Source organism: Stegodyphus dumicola, chromosome 4, assembly GCF_044657685.1.
Source record: "Stegodyphus dumicola isolate Sdum_Otavi_A_Nest chromosome 4, ASM4465768v1".
In the NCBI taxonomy this organism is placed as follows: domain Eukaryota; kingdom Metazoa; phylum Arthropoda; class Arachnida; order Araneae; family Eresidae; genus Stegodyphus; species Stegodyphus dumicola.
Window position 1 is genome coordinate 137702818 of NC_140771.1, and position 25253 is coordinate 137728070.

At 33.9% G+C, this 25253-nt stretch overlaps 1 protein-coding gene across 1 annotated transcript in view; it reads right to left on the reverse strand.

The window, feature by feature from the left end:
- Positions 1-3001: 3001 nt before the first annotated feature.
- ScsbetaA (Succinyl-coenzyme A synthetase beta subunit, ADP-forming) overlaps positions 3002-25253 on the reverse strand; it is a 149164-nt gene continuing 126912 nt past the window's right edge. The window contains exons 8-11 of the mRNA XM_085815540.1: positions 18522-18664; positions 9478-9598; positions 8068-8156; positions 3002-3406 (exon numbers count right to left, since the gene is read on the reverse strand). Of these exons, the coding sequence (XP_085671666.1) occupies positions 3332-3406; positions 8068-8156; positions 9478-9598; positions 18522-18664 (428 nt within the window). The 3' untranslated portion in view covers positions 3002-3331. The remainder of the gene's footprint in view (positions 3407-8067; positions 8157-9477; positions 9599-18521; positions 18665-25253) is intronic.

The window sequence follows — 25253 nt, forward strand, 5'->3', positions numbered from 1 at the left end:
TTAAAAATTACATGCATAAATAAAGCGAACAAAAGCAGAGAACAGCAGTCTGGACTTTACGAAAACAGATAAGTTCACTGGCCAAGTCACTCCGAACATTTTCAAATCGTTCTGTAAGCATAATCTAGGGCCATCAAATGTAGGGCACGAGAAAATCAAATGTTCACATCCTGAGAAATAGTTATCATAAATAAAGGAAAAATCACGATTACTGAAAAAGTTACATGTAGAATTTTATGAAACTTACCCACAATATACAACACATAGTAAGGTATCAAATAACATAAAAATAAATTACCTGACAATTATGTTAGTATAGAAATTAGCACATGTATAAAATGAACAAATCAAAGGTGTCAGTTTGCTATAGCGAAAGTACCTTCAATATGGAATATGATCGCCTCTAGAAGCAATGCAGCGATGTGTGATGCTTTCAATTATGTGGTCTATCAGTTTCATAGAAAGCGAGAGCCATTGCTCTTGCAAAGCAGTTGCAAGCGCAACAAGGATCTGAGGGGGCGGATTGAGAGCAGCTAGACATCTCCCTAAAGCATCCCAAACGTGTTTGATAGGATTCAAGTCCAGGGATCGAGCTTGCCACTCCATGTGCATAATTGTTTCCTGTTGAAGATAATCATCTAATGATGCGAGCCCTGAGTGGTCTTGCATTGTCGTCCTGTAACAGGAAAGCATCACCTATTGCCCCGGCATATGGGTGCACATAAAAATCAAGGATGTCATCTCTATAAATCTGAGCATTCACGGTTCCCCTTGGAAAGACATGGAGGTTTGTGCACCCACCTAAAGAGATGCCACCCCAAACACAGGCACTGCCCCTTCCGTATGCATCTCTTTAATGGATGATAACGGGTTCTCTCCATATCAAATAATGCCCACTATCGCTTTCTAGACTAAACCTGGACTCATCCGTAAAGAGAACCATGCTCCATTGATCAGGCGTCCAGTGAACATGTTGTCATGCCCACTAAAAACAATCCCTCCTATGGCGTGATGCGAGTGGCACACAAATGGCTGGTCACCTCACATACAGACCACCTTCGTGAAGCCTTCTACGCACAGTTGACTTTGACATGAACCTTCCGGTGGCTGCAGCAAGGGAGGATCTAAGAAGAGTCGGAGTAGCAGTTCTACTCCTGCAAACACATAATGTCAAATATCGGTGCTCATCGTAGCAGTTGGCCGTCCTTGGCTGAACCTCCTAGATGCCTAATCTGTGGTTTGAAATTGACTCAAATGTTCCACATCTATGAAAGTCTATGAACCACAGAAGGACTCGCATTTAGCCATCTAGCCACTTCTGTTTGACTTTGTCTTGCCTCTAGTCTTCCCAATTGTTCTCCATCACAGTTCTCCAAGCAAATGATGCCTTTGGCGGCCAGAAGAAAACTATGTAAAACGGGAGACAGTTTAATTATCAGCTTTTAGTTCAGAGAACTGAGAGATCTCCACGCAAACTTTGCTCTTTGGGTGTGCTTTGCATTGAGTTATGTTTAACATTATTAGTTGTTTAAAATGATAACTATTGATTGTTCTCTTTCCTACTGAGAAAAGCTGTATAAATACCTTTATTGAAATTTACAGTTAAGTTTTCTTTTCGGAAAATAAATTTTATCAAGCTATCGTGGATTCTGTATCCATTCAATCCATTACGAACCCATGCAGATATAACAATATTTATTTAAAGCTGGAAATTGAAAAGAACATAAAATATCAAAAGATCATATGACCATTTTATGCTGCATCTCTATGTGTGGCAAAAGAAAACTATTAGTAATCAGAGAAAATAAAATTCCCCAACACTTTAAAGGCACAAAAAGTTTACCAGTGGACTACAAGTATAACACAAAGGTGTGGATGACTTCATTAATTTTTAATGAAATGGGATAATGAACTGAATCATATCGCTCTTGCCGACAACAGCACAGTGTGTAACATAAATATTGCTCTTAAACAAAGTTGCATATTTGGCAACAAACACCACAGCCACGTACTCAAGAGATTATTAGATCAATGAAAATCAGTTTTACCATGAGATAAGTGTTAGATTACTTGAAAATACAGATGATTTAGATTATAAGCACAAAAATCAGTGAATCAACAAGGAAAACTAGCTTTCTTGATATGCTGTTTTTACGCAACATGTCTTGAGTCAGGTCTCAGAAAAGACAAAGAACTACTTTAAGCAAGCTATGAAGAAGATCAAGTTAAAGAACTAAAAACAATTTTTCCAACTAATGTGAATTGACTTCTTTGATGAGTACTGATGAAAAAAACTCAAGTTGCAGCATCAGTAACAGAAGATATCTATCAGTCACTTCCTAAAACATATCAAAGTATATCATATGATAAACTTTCTGAAGATGATGATACTGATAACTTTCCTACAAATGCTGAGATGAAGGATGCCCTAAGAGTCTTAAGATGAGCGGCACAGTATCAATGATGAAGTAATTTCCAGAAACATTATGAACTTTTGTGCAGCAGTTCCAGATAATCAACTATTAATGACATTAATGACATGACATCTCCCATATCAGAATGCCATTAAAGTATTTACATATTTCTAGTTATATTAAATTACTTAAATTCCAATGATATTTTAAAGGATATTTTCATCATCTCTTAATGCCATCAAAATAATCATGGGCTAATGTGATCACATTAAGCAGCGCCTACTGTAATTTCCTAATGCATTCTAAATATCAGAATAGTGAAAATCTGAAAAATTTAAAAACTGGCATTTGGCAATTATTGATAAAATTTTCTGTAGCAATTTGATTTTTATTATGCTGCCTACAATAAAATAAGAACTTCCAGTTAAAAGTTTAGAATAACCAATACTGACTACATATAATACTCTTAAGTGCCTTTACAGATTTTCCTGTTTATAAACCGAAAATTGATTGCAGTGTATAGTTTGATTTGTGCATTGTGTAGTTGCAAGATCTGTGTGAAACAGGAAAGCAGCTGAAATACAGAATAACTTATTATTACATGAAATGTTTAATGTCAATACAAAACCAAATTTTTAACAATGTACAAGATATTTATAATAAAGTGGAACCTCTGGTATATAAACAAGCCAAAGAAAATGTAGAATTTATGGCTACAATGAAAAGGACTTTTTGTTCATTATACATTTCTGTTACAGAATAAATTAGAATAAATAAGTTTTAATGCCCCTAGAAGCACATTAAAGCTATTATCTTGTTTTACATAATAAAGCATCTGTTTATCGTACATTATAAAGCTTTCATTTTTATCACTTTCCAGTTTTTATAAATCATATATACAAAAGTACAGGATGAGACTATAAGGGAAGTTCAAACTTAACATCCACTGATGCAGAACGAGCTAAACCAACTATTGTTGATAATTTCACCACCTAAAAACAATAAACAAAAATTTAAATTAAAAAAAAATTACACATATAATAAAAAACAAAAAAATAGGCAAGATCTAGTTTGCAAGTTTTGAAGACTTTTTTAGTTTGAACAAGCATTTGAATCCTAGATTTAAATGATTTTAAAAAAGTTTATTAAATGAACCCATGAATTCTTAAAGAATTGTTTTAAAAAAAAGTTTTTTTCCCATGCAAATTGGGCTTGAGATAGGAACGGCTTTTGCTCATTGATTAATTGAATCAAGCAGGCATCAATATTTTTATACAAAGAAGTTTTTTTTTTTTTTTTTCTGATAGAGCTTAAATGTGACAGTCACAAGCAAATTTCATTAGGTCCCCCCCATTTTTTGAAGTTTGTGTACAGTTTGAAAGACAATATCAATTCCTGTGGCCAATTTATAAATTCTTTCTCTTAACAACTGTAACAATTTTTGCATAAGTCTTAAGTTAATCTTTCCTAATCTAACTGGCTGATTAAATTCACTCATTCTTACACATAATTAAATACACATGCAAAAATATTTTAAATACAGCACTTCAATAAAGTTAAGGCAAATACTCACAGATTAAAAACTTTCTGATGAAATACAAAGTATCAAACAGTAATGAGAATTAAAATCAGCAAAAGACTCCTACAAGAAAATAATCTAACTTGACACGCCTATCCCTAACATTGTCTGCTGAAAAAAAGAAACACCACGGAAATGCTCTTATTTCTTTTGTTCCCACAAAATCATTCTACTTCTGTTGATTGTTTTCATGATTTCTGAAACAATAAGACTGATGATCACATAAATTACAACTTTCTTAAGATTAATAAAATCATAAGCCGAGCAGCAAAATATCACAAATACGTTATAACATCCATCAAAAGGCAATTAAAGCTATACAGCTTCTATTTTGCCATTTTAATTTCTCTCTTACTTTATATAATTTAGTTTTATTTAATTAATAAATTTAATTATAAGTGACACAAAGATTATCCACACCTGGTTAATAAGGATTTGAGTGTAGTATTAAATTGATGATATAAAACATTTTGGCATTCCCAAGCTTTTCAAATAACTTATTAAGTAGATTGAAAATATACATAAAATCCAATGTTACTAAAAGGAGGAATGATAAGATAATTAAAATGCCAAATATATAGAAATAACAAAAGTATCATTGTTGCATTTTCTAAAATAAAAAGATGTCAGAAGAGTTAGAAATGTGACACTAACATTGTATTAAACTGATGCTCAAAGATTCAGCAGACAAGGTTTATTATCATTTGTAACCAATAGGTCATTACACCTTACTTCTCTGTCTATCTCTGCCTCATTTTGAAAATCAAGGTTTGCACTATGCTGCAACTAATGCAAAAGGTTTTAAATATGCCAGTATTCTGATATACTTTTATCTTTGTGCACTTCTTCATAACTTCTGCAAAACCAATCTGTTCTTTCCTATCCTATAAACCTATTTGCTCTTTCAAAGCCATATTTTTCTTTAAGTATTGTACAGAACAAACTTTGAAGCTATTTTTGTTTTTCACCTTTCTTTATAGAAATGAAATTCCTCTACAGATTGAAAATTGGAATAAACATATCTTTTTTAAAATGCTTAGAGCTTTTTTTAAATGCTTTTTAAACATTTAGCTGATCACTTCAGTAAGAAGAGGGACTTATGTCTGATTGTCCTCAAAATCAATAACAATTTTATTCAAAGCCCACACCAGGCTGTTTATCTTTTGCCTAATTGTTAAGGTTATTGTGGTGTCCATAATGGGTAGTGATGCATTCTATGATATATTCTCAGCATACTGTGGATCAAGGAATGTGTTAACCCTTTGACGGTTATGGAAATGAGCAGTTTCTGTTTACTTAATTCGCACAGCATTAGGAGTAAACAGTAGTCGAAAGTGGCAGCTGTTTTCCCCCGCCGTTCTTCCGAAAATGTCACCTTTCTCTGGCGATGCCGTAGATAGCTCGCCTCGCGCGTTTTAAAAATTTCTTAAAGTATTTGTAGTACATAAATAACAGTTTTTACGTACTTTAAAATAATTATTAAACAGTAAACTATAAATGATTATAACCAATTATATAAATAATAATAGTTAATTATAAATATAAGACAAATATTAAATTGAAAGGACTAAATAAATACAACTAATGTAAAACTTTATGAAGCACAGTATAAATACAGTAATTACCTAAAAATCTTTTTGTGTGTGATATACTTTAAAACACAGAATTGCACATAATAGGGCATTACAGTCTTTGCAATACGCATGTGTTTCACGGCGAATTCTTTTTCCATTAGCATCATTTTTGTTGCAACATACCACACATCGTCTAGTAGGTTCTTTTTTTTTTTTTCTGTAGGTGGAATATAATTAGGAAAGTGGCGTGCTGACAATCTTAAAGTATTCGAAACTGTTTCAGCAGGTTTTAATTTCAAATGTCTATGAGTGTGATATTTCTCAACAATTCTTTCAGCTAGTTCAATTCTGAATTCCAAATTTGATTTTTTATTCCCCCTTTTTTTTTCCACAGCTGAGAAGCATTAAAAATTGTTATGTCCAATAAATAACAAAATATTTTCTTGTAATATTTCCTTTGTCGAGATCGGGTTACATCATAGTATCCAATTTGTTGATCCATGCGATCTATGCCGCCCATCGTATTATTATAATCTAAAGCAATCTTAGGCTTCTCTATTTCCAGATTTTTCAATTTATTTGGGACTTTTACGATTTCAGGATTATGAATTGAGCTTATAAAATGAACATATTTTTTATCTCTCCATCGCATGATCATCATCTTACCTCTTTGATAGGCAAGTAAGTCTTCCTTTTTAAGCTTTTTTGTTTTCAGTTCCTTTGGTAGATCTTTTCTGTTAGGTCTTAATGTTCCAAAAAAATCAGTTTTAGATTTCAATAACATTTCCCCTAACTCAGGAGAATTGTAGTAATTATCCATATCCTTTGTTTAATAGCGGCTTAGACAATGTCAAAACTAGCTGAGTAGAAAACGAACATTCTTTATTTTCTTCAGATATATCTGTGCCTTTACCGACATAAATTATAATAGACCACACATATCCACTATGAGATTCACATAACATAAACATCTTGATATCAAATCTGGCCCTTTTAAGAGGTAAGTATTGGGTCCAAGAAAATCTCCCTTTATACAGCAATAGACTTTCATCAATACATATGTCTTGTTCAGGTGTATAAACTTCCAAAAATTTTATACACCTGAATAAGTAATTTAAAATGGTCCATATTTTTTTTAGTTTTGGCTGAGGATGAGAAGAATCAGTGCTTTCATTCCTATCAAAATGAATAAATTGCATAATAAGGTCAAACCTTCTCAAACTCATGATGTTAGAAAAACTAGGAGTTTCAATTAACTTTCTTTTTGACCAATACATTCTTACAGTTGGTTTCATAATTATTCCTTGCAAAATTAATATTGCAAAAAATACTCTCAATTTATTTGAATTAGTTTCACTCCAATGATGAGTTCTGGAATGTTCTTTGCTCTTAAATTTATTTAAATTTTCAGCAGCAAAAATGTTGGTTTCCGTAACAATATGATTTATAATCTCATCAGTAAAAAACAGCTCAAAATACTCTAGTGGATCAGAAATATTTGTCACGCAAGCTTTCATGCCTACATCACCAGTAAAACTAAATTGGCTAGGAGCGTGAGAACTTGAATCAATTATACACCACTGTCGAACACTCGAAAAATCTTCCTCATCGCTTGAATCGTCTTCTGAGCTTGAAATACTGTGAACAAAGTTCTTCATCAGATTCAAAACTTGATAAGCTTTCTGTATCATAATCATCATCATAACTATCTAACTTTCGCTTTTGAGCCATTCTACTGTACAAACACCCTAAAAACCGCGCCAACATACGTATAAAATGAACAAGGTCAAAAAAAAAATCCACCTTCATTATGCAAAGAAATTCATGGAACTCGTACTGCCATCTGTAGACAGTAAAACTAACTAAATTCATTTAACAATTCGTTTGAAACACAATCAGTGCAGAATAATAATGGCGAACGAAGTCAGCTCATCAGTGCGCATTGGGGAAAAATTTCACTATGCGAGTAGTGCTCGTTACTAACCACTTCGGTCGAAATCTTGCTCCCGAGCGGAACTCGTTTGCGCGCATTATGAAGCACGATTCGATTGTGAGCTGAACTCGTTCATAACCATCAGAGGGTTAAATGCCTGAACAACTCCAGAAAACTATATGTCCTACTCATCAGGCTCTGACACTCCACATGTAAAATATCCTAATTCATTAGAATCATAATGGAAATTATTTTTCTAGACTTTCAAAATTACAAATAGTACTGTCTGTAATTACTGCAAACTTTTACATGGCACAGGTCTTGCCTGAATATTTTTTCACTACTAAGATACTAGGCATTTAAATATATATTTATATAAAATCTTATCAATTTAAAAAGGCTGACTGACAGATTGTAAATGACTACTTAAAAAAAAAGGGGTGGAAACTGGTCCTGAAATTGAGAATTTTATACCAAATCTATGCTAATTATCTAATTTCGTTTTCTCCCCTTAATTTTATATTTTACTCTGGCATGTGTCTTTCCTATAAAGAATTACCATTTTACCATTTTTGCTGCTTCATCTAGATTTTCACATGCTAAAATCCTTAACTTGCTGGCAGCAATTAAGGCTTTGGCATCATCTACTTGGGTGCCTATAAAATAGAAATAATAGCATGAATAATTTTGCTTTTTTACTTTCATACTACCTAAAGTTAGGCTTAAATGTACAAAGATATGTGTCTGGTTTTTCACTTTATAGCAATACACATAATTTATACTTGGTAGCCTACAATTGAAGCAGTAAAAGAAAATCATATAATAACTCAATTTTAGAAGTAAAAATTCATTACATCTACTGTTATCGACACATTTATATTTATTAAAAAACAAACATAACACAATAATCAGGTTGCATAATGTTATATAGTCAAATTAATTTAATTCATTAAAATGTTATTCCAAATTCAGTTACACACTTTAATTCACTAAATAACCTTTTAGGTGAGTTAATAATTAATTTGTTTAAAGTTAGTTTCTTCATTTTTTAAAAGTCAGTTATTTTGCTTTTTATTTAGCTTAACCCAGTTAAGAGACATGCATCTTAAGTAATATTTGAGCATTATTGCAATTTAAAAATACAAATTATTGATTTATCTATTTCAAATTTATACACAGTGTAAAGTAAAAAATTGCCTTTCTGGTGAACCTATATTTATTAAAAAAAGTTGATAATTGAGAAAGTAATGCAAATAAGTATATATTTTTATTAGAAATGTTGATGATTTTTCTATTTTTCAAAAGCTACTCTTTAACTCTTTAACTCTTAGTTAAATTAACACAGTGTTTTGAAGAGTTTCAAGAATCACTACGAAACAAGTGATGCCCTAACTACAAAACATAGGCCCACCAGCGGCCGAGCGGTAAAGTCGCTGAACACTGGTAGTTCGGTCCAAGGTTCGAATCCCGCGAATGGGCTGGCTGCATGGGCGTTTTCGTGGTTTCCCTTAGAAAGTCCTCCACGAAAGGCATCCCTCCCCTTAGGCAGATAGCCCTAGTGTGCTAATATGCCATAATTAGCCCTAGTTTGCCATAATTAAATACACCACACCTAATTACAAAACAGTAAGCATTACATGCAAGACAGAAAAAAACTCAATTATGTATGCAAAATATGCCTGCATGCAGTATTAAAAAAAGTATAACTGATTAAGTCCAAAGTGATAAAACCAAAGTATATTACATATTTTTTATACATGAAGAATAATAATTTCTACAATTAAAAAAAAACTGCTTCTAAATCAATTTAATGAGACAAGGTAATATTTGTATATTCAAAATTAAAATATTTGACATAGTTTTCTATACATTAAATAACATAATATTATACACATTAGAAATAACAGTAGTTATTATAATTTTGCAAAATCTGTAAGAAGGAAAATTAAAGAAATCAATGTTCATATAAACACTTACCTTGCAATCTGCAAACAATAGGAATCTTTAAATTTAACATCTCAGCAGCTGCAATTATACCCTCAGCAATTATATCACATCTCATAATACCACCAAAAATATTAACTAAAATTGCCTGAACCTAAAATAAGAAAATATTTCTTGTGACAGTCATTAATGTAGTACCATTCAGTGCTGATTTAATAAATAATATTATCATATATAACTTAAAACTAAAATATCAGTTTCTTTAATATTAAATTTAACTTGAAATCCCCCAAAATGACATATAATAAAAATTCCGGTTTAATAAAAATGAATGTGATTTTTATTAACTAAAAGAACTAATACATTTTAATATTTTAAGTACTTAATTACATAGAAATGAATATTACATTTTTTTGTGATATGGTATTTTAGTTTAAGTAAAAATGTTCCATTTATTGCATGAAGTCTCCATTCTCATAAACTGTATATTTATAAATAATGTTTTCAAAAATAAACACAAAATGATTAATAAATAAAGTTTGATTTTTAAAAGAAAATGCAACAAACTTAATACTTTGTGGCAAACAAAAGATTATTCTAAACTCTGGTATATATATCTATATGTAAAATATAAAAAAATATGATGGCTTTGCTCTTCGCGAACACGCAACCTTTAATTAACTTTCTGCAATTCAGGATTTTCCCCCTATACCAGTACCTTCTAGAATTTGCTAGATATATATACATATTAATGGCCAGGCACTTTATTTAATAGCCATTAGCCTTGTGCCACTACAAAGGCTGGAAGTGGTGGCCATTTCATTATGAAAGCACTTAATAAGTAGCCTCCATTGCCTCCTATAAAGGGATGGACAGTTACAATCATGTCTTAACCAGGATTCGAACACTAGCCCATTGCTACGGCAGTCAGGGTCACTAACCACTATACCAGTTGGACGGCATACATATATAATATACAGTATTTGCCATACTTTTTATTAATTACATTAACACTGACAATGTTTATAAAAATTAACAAATACATTATTAGAAAACTTATCATTAGTTGTACCTGTACAATTCCAGAGGCATACAAATATTAATTACAATAATGGTACAAATTTGCACAAAATTTATCAGTTAGGTACATTGCAAATCTTCTGATAATTAAAACATATTTTAAATTACATCAGTAAGAAATATTACTGAAAAATAAAATACAGCTGTATATTATTCAGAAGTATGTACACTGCATTTAAATCATTTAGTTTGTTTAGTAAGAAATATTACTGAAAAATAAAATACAGCTGTATATTATTCAGAAGTATGTACACTGCATTTAAATCATCTAGTTTGTTTAGTAAGAAATATTATTGAAAAATAAAATACAGCTGTATATTATTCAGAAGTATGTACACTGCATTTAAATCATCTAGTTTGTTAACCCCTTAACTGCAGCGGGCGTATATATACGCCTTGCTCAGCCGATGCGTTAACTGCCCCAGATGCGCAGCCGATGCGTTAACTTTGTGAATAATTTTAGGTGTAGCAGCGCAAAGCAAATGATAGCAGTTTGGAAGGACGTATATATACGCGTGGGGCAGTTAATGCATCGGCTGAGCAAGGCGTATATATGTGCCCATGGCAGTTAAGGGGTTAAGCAATATACTATTATAATTTGAAAGAGAAATTAAAAATCTTACATTGCATAACACTTCTGAGAATTGGCAATTTTTCAGCCTACTTGATAAGTGAAAGATTTTATACTAACAGAATAAAAAGCATTAATCATTGTTGCACATGGTTGCGGCTGTGTGCAACAACAAACTATGAGTATTGGAATTTGCCAGTGCTTTTAAGGATGAATTCATAACATGCCATAAGAGCCAATATTTAGATAACAAAAACATTTAATCACATCACAATAGTAAAACTTAATTAGTACAGTCAACAGATAACCACGTTGGAGGAAAACGAGCGACCAACCAAACCGACGACGAGACGTGACTGTGTGTCGCCGAAATCTCCTTCGGTTACAGTTAGTGATAACGGTGCATGGTTGGCGAGTACAACACAAGTGTGGCGACTCTGTAAACATGTGTTGTACTTGCCAACTGTGCGCCGTTATCACTAACTGTAACTGAAGGTCATTTCGGCGACACACAGTCACGTCTCGTCGTCGGTGCGGTTGGTCGCTCGCTTTCCTCCAACGTGATTGTCTGTCGACTGTAGTAATTAAGTTTTAATATTGTGATGTGATTAAATGTTTTTGTTATCAAAAATTGGCTCTTATGGCATGCTATGAATTCATCCTTAAAAGCACTGGCAAAATTCCGATACGCATAGTTTGTTGTTGCACACAGCCGCAACCACGTGCACAGAGTCGCCACACTACTCCCCCTTCAGTGGCAACGAATTAAAGGTACCGAGGATTAATATCGGACTCTACGTCCGGAACGTGTATGCTGAGGAGCACTTGTTTTCTGGGATCCAGGTACAGGAACTGACATAGCAGTAGATGTTGGTGTAGACCCAATAGATGAAGGTGCCTTCGAAGGAGGTGGGACTGATGTACCAGTCTCGACAGTTTGTGGTGCTAAAATAAAGGCTGGTTTGAGACGATCAAGGCTCACCACAGTGTTTTTGTCGCCGATTAGTATCCGTTAGTTCTTGGATGTGCGACTTAGAACTAGGTGTGGGCCTGTATAGGTAGGATCCAAGGACTTTTTTGATGCATCACACCGTAAGAACACATGTGAGGATGTAGCGAGTTCTTTAGGAACAAATATAGGTCTAGAAGAATGTATGCTTGTGGTCTTAGGGTATAATGCAGCCATGGTTTCACGCAATTGTTTGAGGAATGCATGGAGCTGGACATTGGGTGAGTTTTTTGTGGGATTTATAAAATCTCCTGGTAAACGTAAATTGGTACCATAAACCATTTTCAGCACTTGAAGAACCCAGGTCCTCTTTGATAGCCGTTCTGAGTCTTAACAACACAGTAGTAAGGACATCAACCCAGTGAATAGCAGTATGGCATCTAATGGCCTGTTTCAGAGAGCAATGTAACCTCTCGACAAGTCTATTGGAATTCGGGTGGTACGGTGATGTACGGATCTTTTTAGTTCACAAGAATTTTATTAATGCAGTAAATAACTGAGATTTGAACTGCCATCCTTGGTTTGTGGTAACGTACACAGGTACCGCAAACCGTGAAATCCATACAGAAAAAAAGGTTTTTGCCACAGTGTCGGCTGACATATCTACAATAGGGATAGCCTCTGGCCAACGTGTGTATCTGTCGACACCTTCTGCATACCAGGCCATACAAAATGCTGTTGAATTAACGTGCGAGAAGCATGGATGCCTGGATGGGATAAATTATAAAGGCTGCTAAAAATACCATGCCAGAATTTCAGTGGAATGTATGGCCGCACCACATTACCTTGCACATCGCAGTACAGTGAAAGATCTGGTTCTAGCTGCATAAGGTACTAAATTAAGTCCATGAGAAGACTTGTCAGACAAAAGATGTTGCAATTCTGGGTCCTGTTTCTGATATTCAGCAATGGTGGAGAAATCTGTTGTTGATGGCAACTGAACCTCTTCAATTCTGGACAGACCATCAGCAACTGTATTTTGAGGGCCTTCTACATGCCTAAAATCGGCTTTAATCAAGATGACTCATTTGCCTGGGAGAAGCCTTGTCAGGCTTTTGTCGAAAAGTGAAAATTAGCAGCTTGTGGTCGGTATAGATAGAAAACACACCACCTTCTACCATATGAAGAAAATGTTTAACAGCCTCATACGCACTAAGAAGTTTGCGGTCATATGCGCTGTATTTTGATTACGCTGCAGAAAATTTTTTCGAGAAGAAAGCCAGAGGCTTCCATGCTCCGTCTACCAGTTGCTGCAAAACTGCACCCATGGCCGTATTAGACGCGTCAACCATTAATGCTAAAGGGTGCCTAGAAGGATAGCTAAGAACTGTTGCCGATGCTAAGTCATTCTTACATTGTACAAAGGCTGTACGGGCATCATCAGACCAAATAATTGGTGGCGTATCTTTCTTTTTACTCCCAACCAAATATGCGTGCAAAGGTGCCTGCTTTTCAGCGGCATGAGGAAGAAAGCGATGATAAAAATTTAACATGGCCAGAAAACGATGCAGCTCCTGAACAGTTTTTGGCTCTGGGAAATTTTGAATTGCAGTGACTCTGTCACTAAGTGGGCGAACGCCCTCCGAAGAAACTTCGTGACCAAGAAATGACACTTTAGATTTCCCGAAAACACATTTTGATGGATTAATGGCTACACCATAAGACTGAAATTGGCCAAGGACTATGCAAAGGTGTTCAAGGTGCTGGTTTTCAGTTGTCGAGGCTACCAGAATGTCATCGAAATATGGGACACAAAAATCTAAATCTCGAAGGACTTTATTAATGAAGCGCTGAAACGTTTGCGCAGCGTTACATAACCCAAAAGTCATGACAGGAAATTCGAATAATCCAAAAGGTGTTATGACAGCAGTTTTTGGTATATCAAGTGGATTGACAGGGATCTGATGGTAAGCACGAGTCAAATCTAACGTAGAAAAAATATTTTTGCATTCCAAGACTTACATGCAGTCCTGAAAGTGAGGAACCAGATATCTATCAGGCAAAGTAACTGAATTAAGACGTTGATAATCCCCACAAGGCCAAGGACTATGCAAAGGTGTTCAAGGTGCTGGTTTTCAGTTGTCGAGGCTACCAGAATGTCATCGAAATATGGGACACAAAAATCTAAATCTTGAAGGACTTTATTAATGAAGCGCTGAAACGTTTGCGCAGCGTTACATAACCCAAAAGTCATGACAGGAAATTCGAATAATCCAAAAGGTGTTATGACAGCAGTTTTTGGTATATCAGGTGGATTGACAGGGATCTGATGGTAAGCACGAGTCAAATCTAACGTAGAAAAAATATTTTTGGATTCCAAGACTTACATGCAGTCCTGAAAGTGAGGAACCAGATATCTATCAGGCAAAGTAACTGAATTAAGATGTTGATAATCCCCACAAGGACGCGAGTCGCCGTTTTTCTTAGAGACCATGTGGAGTGGATTGGCCCATGAACTTTTAAATGGCCTACAGATTCCTTGCTCAAGCATGTATTTAAATTCTTCTTTTCAGCCTTTAATTTCTCTGGAGGCAACCAGCGTGCTTTGGCAAAGATTGGTGGTCCAGTAGTCTCTATGACATGTACAATACCGTGGTCAGCAGTCGGTTTGCCAGTTACTGAGCGAATGACATTAGGGTATTGCTCAAGTAGTTTGTGGAAAGGAGAATTACCGGAAATTAATTTAATTCCAAAATTAGCGGCATTTCCAATGCTACCTACTGTGGACAATTGTGTGATGGAGTCGAGTAAGAGTCGATTTTTAATGTCGACCAACAGAGAAAATTTTTGCAGAAAGTCTGCACCAATTATTTTATGCAAAACCGCAGCGATGACAAATGGCCATTGAAATTTGCGATGCAATCCTAGATCCAAAGACATTAATATTTCTCCATATGTTGCAATTTTTGACCCGTTAGCTGCAAATAAGTTAAATTTTCCAGGCGGCCGTTTGGATTCGGGAAAAGAGGGAGGTACAACCGAAATGTCAGCACCTGTATCAACAAGAAAACATCTGCCTGATGGTTTATCTGTTACGAACAATTGACTAATGCACGGGCCGTTGTCACTCATGGCTTCGAGTGACGGCCCCTTCAGTTTAAAGAGGTCTTCTGAAATTTGCATGGAGGTGTACACTTGCGCGCTTTATCACCGAATCGGCTGTGATAGAAACAAATGTCTGATTGAGTACCAGAATGAGCGCGTTGGTATTCCCTATTATTTCGGTTCCGGGACTTTGATCTACCACGCGGATGATACTGAGATCGTGTCTGTAAGGCTGCGACCTGCAATGATAATTCCTGGATTTGTTGTTGAAGAGATGAAATATCAACACTGGGATGCTGAACTTGACTGATTGCTTGTGGTTGGAGAACATCATGAATTTTGTCTGCCATTTGGGGTAGGTTCTCATTACTGGAGGCAAGAATAGCTTGGATATTGTTCGGGAGACGATTGAGCCACAATGATTGTAAAACATTGGACTTAAAATTGTCACCCGCAAGCTCCTGCATTTTTGACAATAACTGGGATGGGCACATATCACCAAGTTGCAAATCTTGTAATAACTGCTTTAGTTTGGTGTTTTCAGACTCCACATAAACTGAAATTAATTTATTTTTCAATTCCTCGTATTTATTATCCAAGGGGGGTTTCAGAACAATCTCGCGTACTGACTGAAGAACCTCAATGCCAAGGGCGGAAATCGCAGTATAAAATTTCGTGTCGTCGCGTGTTATATCCCCGAGCTTGAATTGTGCATCTAATTGAAAAAAACCAAAGGTTGGGGTCACTACGGCAAAATGGGGCAGGTTTCACAGCAATGCAAGCCATTTGTTTGTCATCAATGGCTAGAGGATCGCTAGTACGGTCTTTTTCTGAAAATAAAACATCCTCTGAAAGCCCTATCGTGATTTTTGGAACTTTTTGCAAAATAAGACATTCTCCAAAAATAAGCCCTATCGTGATTTTTGGAACTTTTTGTAAAATAAGACATCCCCCGAAAATAATCCCTAGTTAAAATAATGTGACAAAAAGAATTCGTTAAAAAATGCTGTTGATTTATTAAATATAAGTAATGCTTTACTAATACTCGTATTTCAGAGAAATGTTTGAAACAAAATATTCCAAGAAATTAATTGTTTACCTCTACAGTTCATTTCAAATTAATTCTTGGAATTTATCTTAACCAGTTCATCGTTTGCCCCGAGAGAGATACGTCCACAGGAAAGGCATCGTCATCTGTTAGCGTCGGCAGACTCTCGTTGGGGTGAAATTTGGGCTGAAACGTAACCCCCGAGACACATACGACAAAGCGACCTTTTTCCAATAGACACAGAATGAGTTGAAAATCAAAAGGGGTGATTGATGGGTAAAAATAAATAATATTTTGGAAGGAATGACTGGTTACCTCCAGACACTTGACACTGCAATAAACAAGCCTTTCAAGGATCATTTGCGGATGAAAATGAATGAATATATTGAAAACAGAATGGTGAGAAATCATCGAGGTAATTTTGCAAAACCAGGCTTACAAGAAGTTGTGAATTGGGTAAAAAATTCAGGGGACAAAATAACTGATAGTGATGTTTCCAATGCACTATGAACAGGCTACTTAGACAAGAAGTATTCATTTAACGATAACTATATTGCAACACATGAGAGATTCGGACCAATGATTCAACAGGAAATGGATTTGGAAAAAAATCAGAATATAATTCAGAATTTTATTTATGACGATGTTCTAGAAGAAGATGACATGACTGTAACTGAATAAATTTAAATTTCTGTATTCTGTGTAAAATAAATATTAAATAAAAATATATAAATATACTTTTATTTTTGCCCTTCCCCGAAAATAAGCCCTAGCGCGTATTTTGGACCAAAAAAGAAAGTAAGACAGTGTCTTATTTTTGGAAAAAGACGGTAGCCATAATAAATATGAATAAATACAGATAACAAAAATATATATATATATATATAGTTCAAGAATATTGCTGCAGTACACGTGAAGAAACACAAAATAATTAATGTTAGGACCTGGGTTCAAATGATCTAGAACATGAGAAATATAGGAAAAAACTCATCCGCTTCACGAATACATACGAATCCATGTGCGGAATAAAAGGTAGAAAATATTACCTTGATTTACAGAAATTATCCACTCGCTTGATGTTGGAACACTATCACTAATGGAAGATGAAGGTAATCCGCATGTCTGAAAGATGATCACAAATGGAAACATGAAGGTAATCCATGTGGCTGTAATATGATGAGACTAATGCACGATCCAACAGACACGATAAGTAATCCAATACACATAAGTAAAAAATTTTGGTTCAGCTGCATTTCGCACATTATTACAAGGTCTTGTTTAAGCACAAAATTTCTGATGTACTATAAATTTCGACGATTGATATGGCTTAAGCCTCACTGTCCTAAAGTCACCATTTGTGTCACGTGGTTGCGGCTGTGTGCAACAACAAACTATGAGTATTGGAATTTACCAGTGCTTTTAAGGATGAATTCATAACATGCCATAAGAGCCAATTTTTAGATAACAAAAACATTTAATCACATCACAATAGTAAAACTTAATTAGTACAGTTGACAGACAATCACGTTGGAGGAAAACGAGCGACCGACCGCCCCGACGATGAGACATGATTGTCTGCCGCCGAAATATCCTTAGGTTACAGTTAGTGATAACGGCGCACGGTTAGCGAGTACAACACAAGATTACAGAGTCGCCACAATCATGTTGCAGAGATCATAAATGCCCTGGTAATGTAATTTAAGAGTTCATGAAAAATGTTAACACTTAAAAAGTTAACACTTCTCGAGTCGTAAGGATTTTGTAACAAAAAAAACTGCCAAAGAACTAAAAAGAAATGGAATTGCTGTAACATGAAAAAATTTGCAAGACTATATATTCAAAAATTAAACAGAGTTTTCCATTTCATCTGCAGATGCCAATAAATAAATAAATAAAAGAAGCATGTGCCTATACAAGAACAAGCATGATTATCAAAAAGGTAGCTAAAAAATCATGGTCTTGGCTAAATTTAGAGAATGAAGCCTATCTATTGACTGAAATGTTAACAAAAAGAAACCAAGAAACAAATTTTCTATTAAACAAATGCACAGACGTGACTTTTTGATTTTAGTTATAATGTAGTATGCAATCTACCATATTCAGTTAGTATCTGTTTCTTAGATGGCACCACTGCAGTGCTACTTTTAAGTTCAAATGTGCGATCAAATGACCAGGGAAACAAATGATTAGAACAACAATCAATTTTAGTGTTGCCACCTAAAACAAATAACTCATTAAAAGGTGGTAGATCATGTACTACATGATTACCTTTGATTTTATTAGATAATTATTATTAATTCTGTGATGTGAAATGGGCTAAATACCTTTGGATCTGATGTAATGAGTTTGAAGGCCTCAGTAACCTGGCGTGATGTAGCACCGCCTCCGACATCTAAGAAATTTGCTGGGCTTCCACCATGTAGTTTGATTATATCCATAGTAGCCATTGCAAGTCCAGCACCATTAACTATATATGAGATTTGAAAAGAAAATATATTATGATATCTATAGAACAATAATTTACTTAAAATTCCACATGTTAGAACCAAGTGGATAAGACAATTGAACTCAGGTAATGTGATTCCCATTTAAATCCTACATTTTTTGTATGAGTATTTTATAATGTTTCTTATGAGTAATGTGGATATAAGCAAATTTTCTTAAAAGAGTCCTCCACAAAGGCAATTATCTTTTTACACAGATAGCTCTATCATGCTTTGTCATAACTACAGCAGTAACTTTATTACAGCATGAATTTTCATAAATTTAAAGAAATTTTCTATTTATGATTCAAAGGACTTTTTATAAATATCAGATTTTTTATTATTTATTACTTTTTAATTGCTATTGTTCTTTCGATGTGAGATTATTTTAACATTTAAATAATTTTTATGCTATTTCCTAATGCAATTTTCTACAGAAATACTCTAAGTAATTCTGTTAAACAATTCAAATGAGAATTTTAAATTTTGATAGAACATCACACAGAGTCATCTCTTGAAGCTATGTAAAATTACCCTCCACTGCCTGTCAGTGCCAAGAAAAAATTTCACTGTTGAAGGATTTTCTTTGATGTGCTGCTTAATGAAGAAAAATGTCTGTAGTATATATATTACATAATATATGCAGACATCATCCAATGAAATGGAAATCTGAATCTAAAATAATGGTACTGTAAATTTTTCCAAAACATGAATGGCTTGCAAATGTTAATTCTAATTCAAGAATGTATGATACACAGTTTATTTAGATTTTACTGGTTATTTTCACACTGATTAACTTTCTGATAGACCACACCCTACAAATTAATATACAAAGGTTGTCTGGAAAGTAAGTTTCAGAATATAATAATTACTGCATTTGAAGATGGTGTTAATCCGTCATCACAACTTCAGTGTCTTAAGAATGTTATAACAAAAATGTTTGTAGGGTGAAATTGTAGGTGTATCGTCTGACCCAGACTCATGGAGTGACAAAGAAGTCAGGAAAGACCAGCTGGAAGGCAGCGACATCAAACCCATAATTGAATTAATGGAATCTTCTAAGAGGAAACCTACCTGCCAGGATATTTCGATCTACAGCCAACAGCAAAACAATAATGGGCTCTCTAAGATTCATTCCATATGCGAAACGGCGTCTTGTACCAGAAGTTCGATTCAGATGAAGGAAATGCATTGTGATGGCAGCTGACACTTCCAAGATTCCAGACGTCCTTAAAAAGAATTCATAGCAGCACTAAAGGAGGTTATTTTGGAATAATGAATACTTTGAACAGAGTTCGAGAGCATTTCTACTGCAGCAATGCAAGGGAGATGTACAAAAGTGGTATCAATCTTGGTAAGGGGCTCTTAAAAAAACTATTCTGCTGCAACCTCTTGCTTTGGTTTCCACAAACCAATCAAACTGGGACAAAAAGTTACCTTTGTTCTTACTGGCCTATCACAATGCTGTTCATGAAACTACTGGTTATTCCCCATCCCAGATGCTCTTCAGTTGCGACGTTCGTCTGCCTTGTGATCTATTATTCGGTTGCCCTTCAGATATACCTTCATCACTTGAGAAGTGCATTCAAGGACTCCAGGCATGTTTTGAAGTGATGCACAATTCCGCTCAAGAGGCAATAAGCAGGGAAGCTGTTTACAATATCACGTGGTCTCATACTGGGTACGGTCGCTTGAACGAGATAACACATCTTATCCTCGTTTTAATTTCTTTATCTTCATGTATTCATCAAAATTGTCCCCAAAATGGTAACCAATCTTTAATTCCACCACCGAATTGTTTTAACTCTATTTTAGGTAATTTCAGTTTCCATTTGTTCGAATTCGGCTGTACACTGCTTGTAGATTGTATTATTAAGAAGAATAATTCCGTTTCTACTCATATTAAATCTAATTTTTCTTTGTATTCTCCAACTTTCGCCCATTCACTTTCAGACTGATCATTTGAAGAAAATTCCGAATTTACTATCTGAGTAGCAACTGCATTAAGTTCAACAGATAAATGTTCTAAAGTAACAAGTTTCATTTTTACAGATTTTTCATCAGGAATTTCCTTTTCTAATTCCTGCAAAATCGCATTAATTGTTCTCGTAAAAGACGCTCTGACAGGTTTTTCGTTTCTCAATTAATGATTCCATTTCAATAAAAATAAATTCAATAAAGTCAAATAGAATTAAATTCAATAAAACCAATAAAATTACCTTGACTTGTTTTACCGATCACTTCCATCGTCACCAAAATTGTTCGAGATTTGCAAAAACTAACTGTTCTCCTTTCTCCTAATAAACTTAAAATAAAATAACTTTACATATAAAATTCCAAAGCGTCATATTTATTTTCAAAATCCATAGAACTACAATAAAGCTCACATGGTTGCCAATCTTACAGTGACAAACTATGAAAGAAAGATAATCACTGAGGCTGGGTTCTAACACATATACCCATTTTTTCCGCCAAAAGCAAACTGTCCTTTGGAAAGATATAAAATACAATACGACTATCTTTCTCATTTCCATAAATTTTATGGCCCTTTGCTACAATGTAAGAAGACCTACATAAACAATACTTTACACAACTTTGGTTTCGAACTTACATTGCACACGAAAAATGCACAGTTTGAAAGTAAATGCAGGGCAGCAATTAAAAAAAAAAAAAGGACGATTTTTTTTTTTTTTTTTTTTACAGAACAAATTTTGCTGATTAAAATAAAAACTTTTTACTAGATATTTGTAAGAACAAATAAAAATAGCGCAAAGAAAAATATTAAATTTATACTTATATCTTGGTTGAAAACTAAAAGTTTGTATCTGCAAGAAATTTAAGGTGGTCACATTTTGAATTCAAATAGACAGCTAAATATTAAAATTTGACAGATAAATTTTTAAACTGTTCAGACTGGCAGGTATTCAACTAATTAAGACTGTAACGTACCTTGCGTTGCTACACTACCAACATAATACCAGTAAGAAATGTAAAAAACTCAGATGCATAAAATATCCATGGTAACTGTAATATTTAATAATTTGTGAATGGCAACATTTAATATTTAGTAACTTGTAATTGGCAACACTTTGGATACAGATATGAAATAGAACTCTGCTGGTATTGCAGTTCTCTGTAATATTATACATTCTATTATTATAAATAAATAGTTTAGAAAAACTAAAAGTGCACCCTCATTATTCTATATGGTGTCAGGAGTATTTTGCTTTCAAAATGGAAAGTTTAAAATCACCAGAGCTGATGAAATTTGATGGAAATCTTGCTTCAAATTGGCAAAGATGGCTGCAATCATTCGAAATATATGAAGTAGCTAGTGGACTACATAAATAAAGAAGAGAAGGTAAGAGTTAATACTTTTCTTCATGTAATTGGAATTTGTGGTCTTGAAATATATAATACATTTCCTATAGAAGAATGTAAAGAAATTAAATTAAGTGAAATTAAGACAAAATTTACGGAATATTTTATTTTATTTTTTCTTGGCACACAGCAAGGGGCGCAAATTCTTCAGTTGTCCCCGGGCGCTGGAAACTCTAGCTACGTCTCTGCAGTATACCATTGATAGTGATATCTGATAATGGACCTCATTTTGCAAGTAAAGAATTTGCAAGAACAAGAACGATTCTTCCTACATTACTTAAACCTCAAGTTGTGAAAAACGTAAAAGAAAAAATAAACCAAAAAAGAACTAAGCAGAAGTCTTATTATGATCACATACAAAACGATTACCATCGCTAAATAAAGGAGATTGTGTTAGGGTATATCAAGAAAATCGCTGGAAACCAGCAATTGTAGAAGAAGTATATAAGACACCTAGATAATATATACTGAGATCAGGTGGACCAGTATTGAGAAGAAATAGAAAAGACATTAGAGAAAACAGTTCAGCTGCTGAAGAGAATATCAGAGGCACAGAAAAACAGACGTAAAAGGATATGATTCCACATTTTCTCAAGGGCAAAGTTTAGAAGAACAACTACCAAATACTGTTAACTCAAAAACAAGGGATGATGGGCAAAGAACTAGAAGTGGGAGAGTGATTAGAAAGCCGGCCAGGTATTTGGACTGATTTTAGACTGTTTAGAAAAAGGAAGGAAAAAAAAAAATAAAATAAATAAATAAATAAATAAAAAGGAAAAAAAAACCACTTTTGAACTCTTTAAAAAAACGGAAGATGTAATATTTAATAATTTGTAAATGGCAACATTTAATAATTAGAAACTTGTAATTGACAACACTTTGGATACAGATATGAAATAGAACTGTGCTGGTATTGCAGTTCTCTGTAATATTACACATTCTATTATTATAAATAAATAGTTTATAAAAACTAAAAGTGCGCCCTCATTATTCTGTAGTAACTAACCACATCCATAATTGCTTAAAGATGCACGTGCTTAGAATGTTTTTTAGTTATTCCATAAGTTTGACTAATCAAGTTAGTAGTTCGCTCAGAAAACATCGTTACAGACATATTAAAAAAAATATATATCTGGTGGCAGCGGTGGGATCGAAAGGTGAACCAGTGTTTATTTGAAAGCAAAAGGACTACAGGATGTGTAAGTATTTTTTTTATGAATACAGTGCCATTTTATATGAAAATGTTTCATCTTATTGAATTCAACTAATAGTACGATATTCTAACTTTGAGTTTTTAGATTAAGCGTCAAAATCTAAAAACTCATCAAAACAATTCATCTGATTAAAATATTTCTATTTTAAATTTTGAGCTCTTGTATTAGAGTGGCAAATTTATTACATTAATATTAGAATATTTCTATTTTAAAATTTGAGCTCTTGTATTAGGGTGGGAAATTTACTACTTTAAAATTACAATATTTCTATCATAAAATTTCAGCTCTTGTATTAAAGTGGAAAATTTATTACATTAAATATCATAATACTTCTGTTCTGAAATCTGAGTGCTTGTATTAAAGTCCCAAATCACAAAAGTTATTTTGTTGTGTGAATAAATTTCAGCTCTTATATTACAGTAGCAGATCTATTATGTAACATTAGAATTCCGTTCGAAATTTGAGCTCTTGTATTAGAGTCCCAAATCAAGAATTTTGTTATGTGAATCAAACTGGAGGTTTGAATTTTTTTAATTTCACAGATTTTATTGTACAGAAAGCATAAATTTTTTTTTATTGTACAATTTTTTTTTTTTTTTTTTTTTTTTTTTTTTTTTTAAACTCTGCATCATATTTGAATTTCTAATTAAAAAAAAAAAAGCTAGATTGAGCAAGTTGACTTGAATTTTTTAATGTTGGCTAAAAGCCTTTTAAAGTTTAGTTTTGGATATGCGGTCCAAGAGTTTTCTGTTTAAAAAAAATGTCATTTCTTGTTTAGGGTAGAAAACAAGATTAATTAGAAGTAGCCGAAGAATTAGGTGAGGAAGTGCTGCTCACTAGTAAGGTACCAGAAATTAAAAAAATAATCATTGAAAGTCAATTTTACAATGTTAAATTAATTCTAAACCGAGTAATTGCTAATCAAGAATGTCTGGCTCAGAAAGTGAAAGAAGAACATCTGGCTCCGGAAGCGAGAGAAGAAGCCTGGTTTAGGAAGCAAGGGCAATCCAGTTGACACAAATTACCCCAATGTTTATGGGGGAAAAAAAAAAAAAAAAGATGAAATGGGACTGTATTTTATGAATTTTGAAAGAAATGCTGAAATGGCTCAGCTCTCCAAGAAAGATTGGGTGGCTTATCTTTTGGGTGTTTTACCCAGGGCTGCAGAGTCAGTAGGGAAAATGACTGACTCCGACTCCTGGAATTTTAATGACTCCGAATCCAGTACAAAGTCAAACAGTACAAAGTCTATAATCCGGACTCGTTGGGACTTTGGCAATTCCGGATTAGGGGTTTTTCTGGATTATAGGTCATCAATTTAAATCTATTAAGATGACATGCAGAAATTCTTCAATTAAAAATATGAAACCATAATTTATGAAATAAAGAGCAATTATGATCTAAAGGGTATCAAAATTAAAAAAAAAAAACCTTAATTTTTATTTGTTTACTTTATTAAACACTTCTTTCAATGTAAGTTGTTTCAGTTGCTTCGTTTTATGTGCTAATACTTTCTCTTTAATTCTATAAACAGACAGAATTTCTTGCTCAGTTACAAAGTTCTACTGTTCAAGTCTTGCAATTGCTGTGTCGAGAATACCGACTAACTTGTCAATTGAAATGTTTCGTTTTCAATAACCTCTCTATTACTTTCTTCACTATTGGATGCGGCATGTTCTGGATCTAGAACCATACTACAGATTTCGACGTCCGTTAATTGATTGATGATTGGGGCATTGTCGTCGCAATGAAAAACTTCTGTTATATCATCTTCATTTATTACCGCTTCTCCACATTTCTTTACAAAATCCAATAACTGGAAAATTTCACCTTTAGTTTGAGATGTCCGAAAACCTTCATATTCGCGGCTATCATCTTCATTGTCCTCACCATGAAGTATAGTAGCTGGCCATAAATTATGCCAAGCATTTTTTAACACATCTGGAGACACATCCTCCCAATGCGCATGCATAAAGCC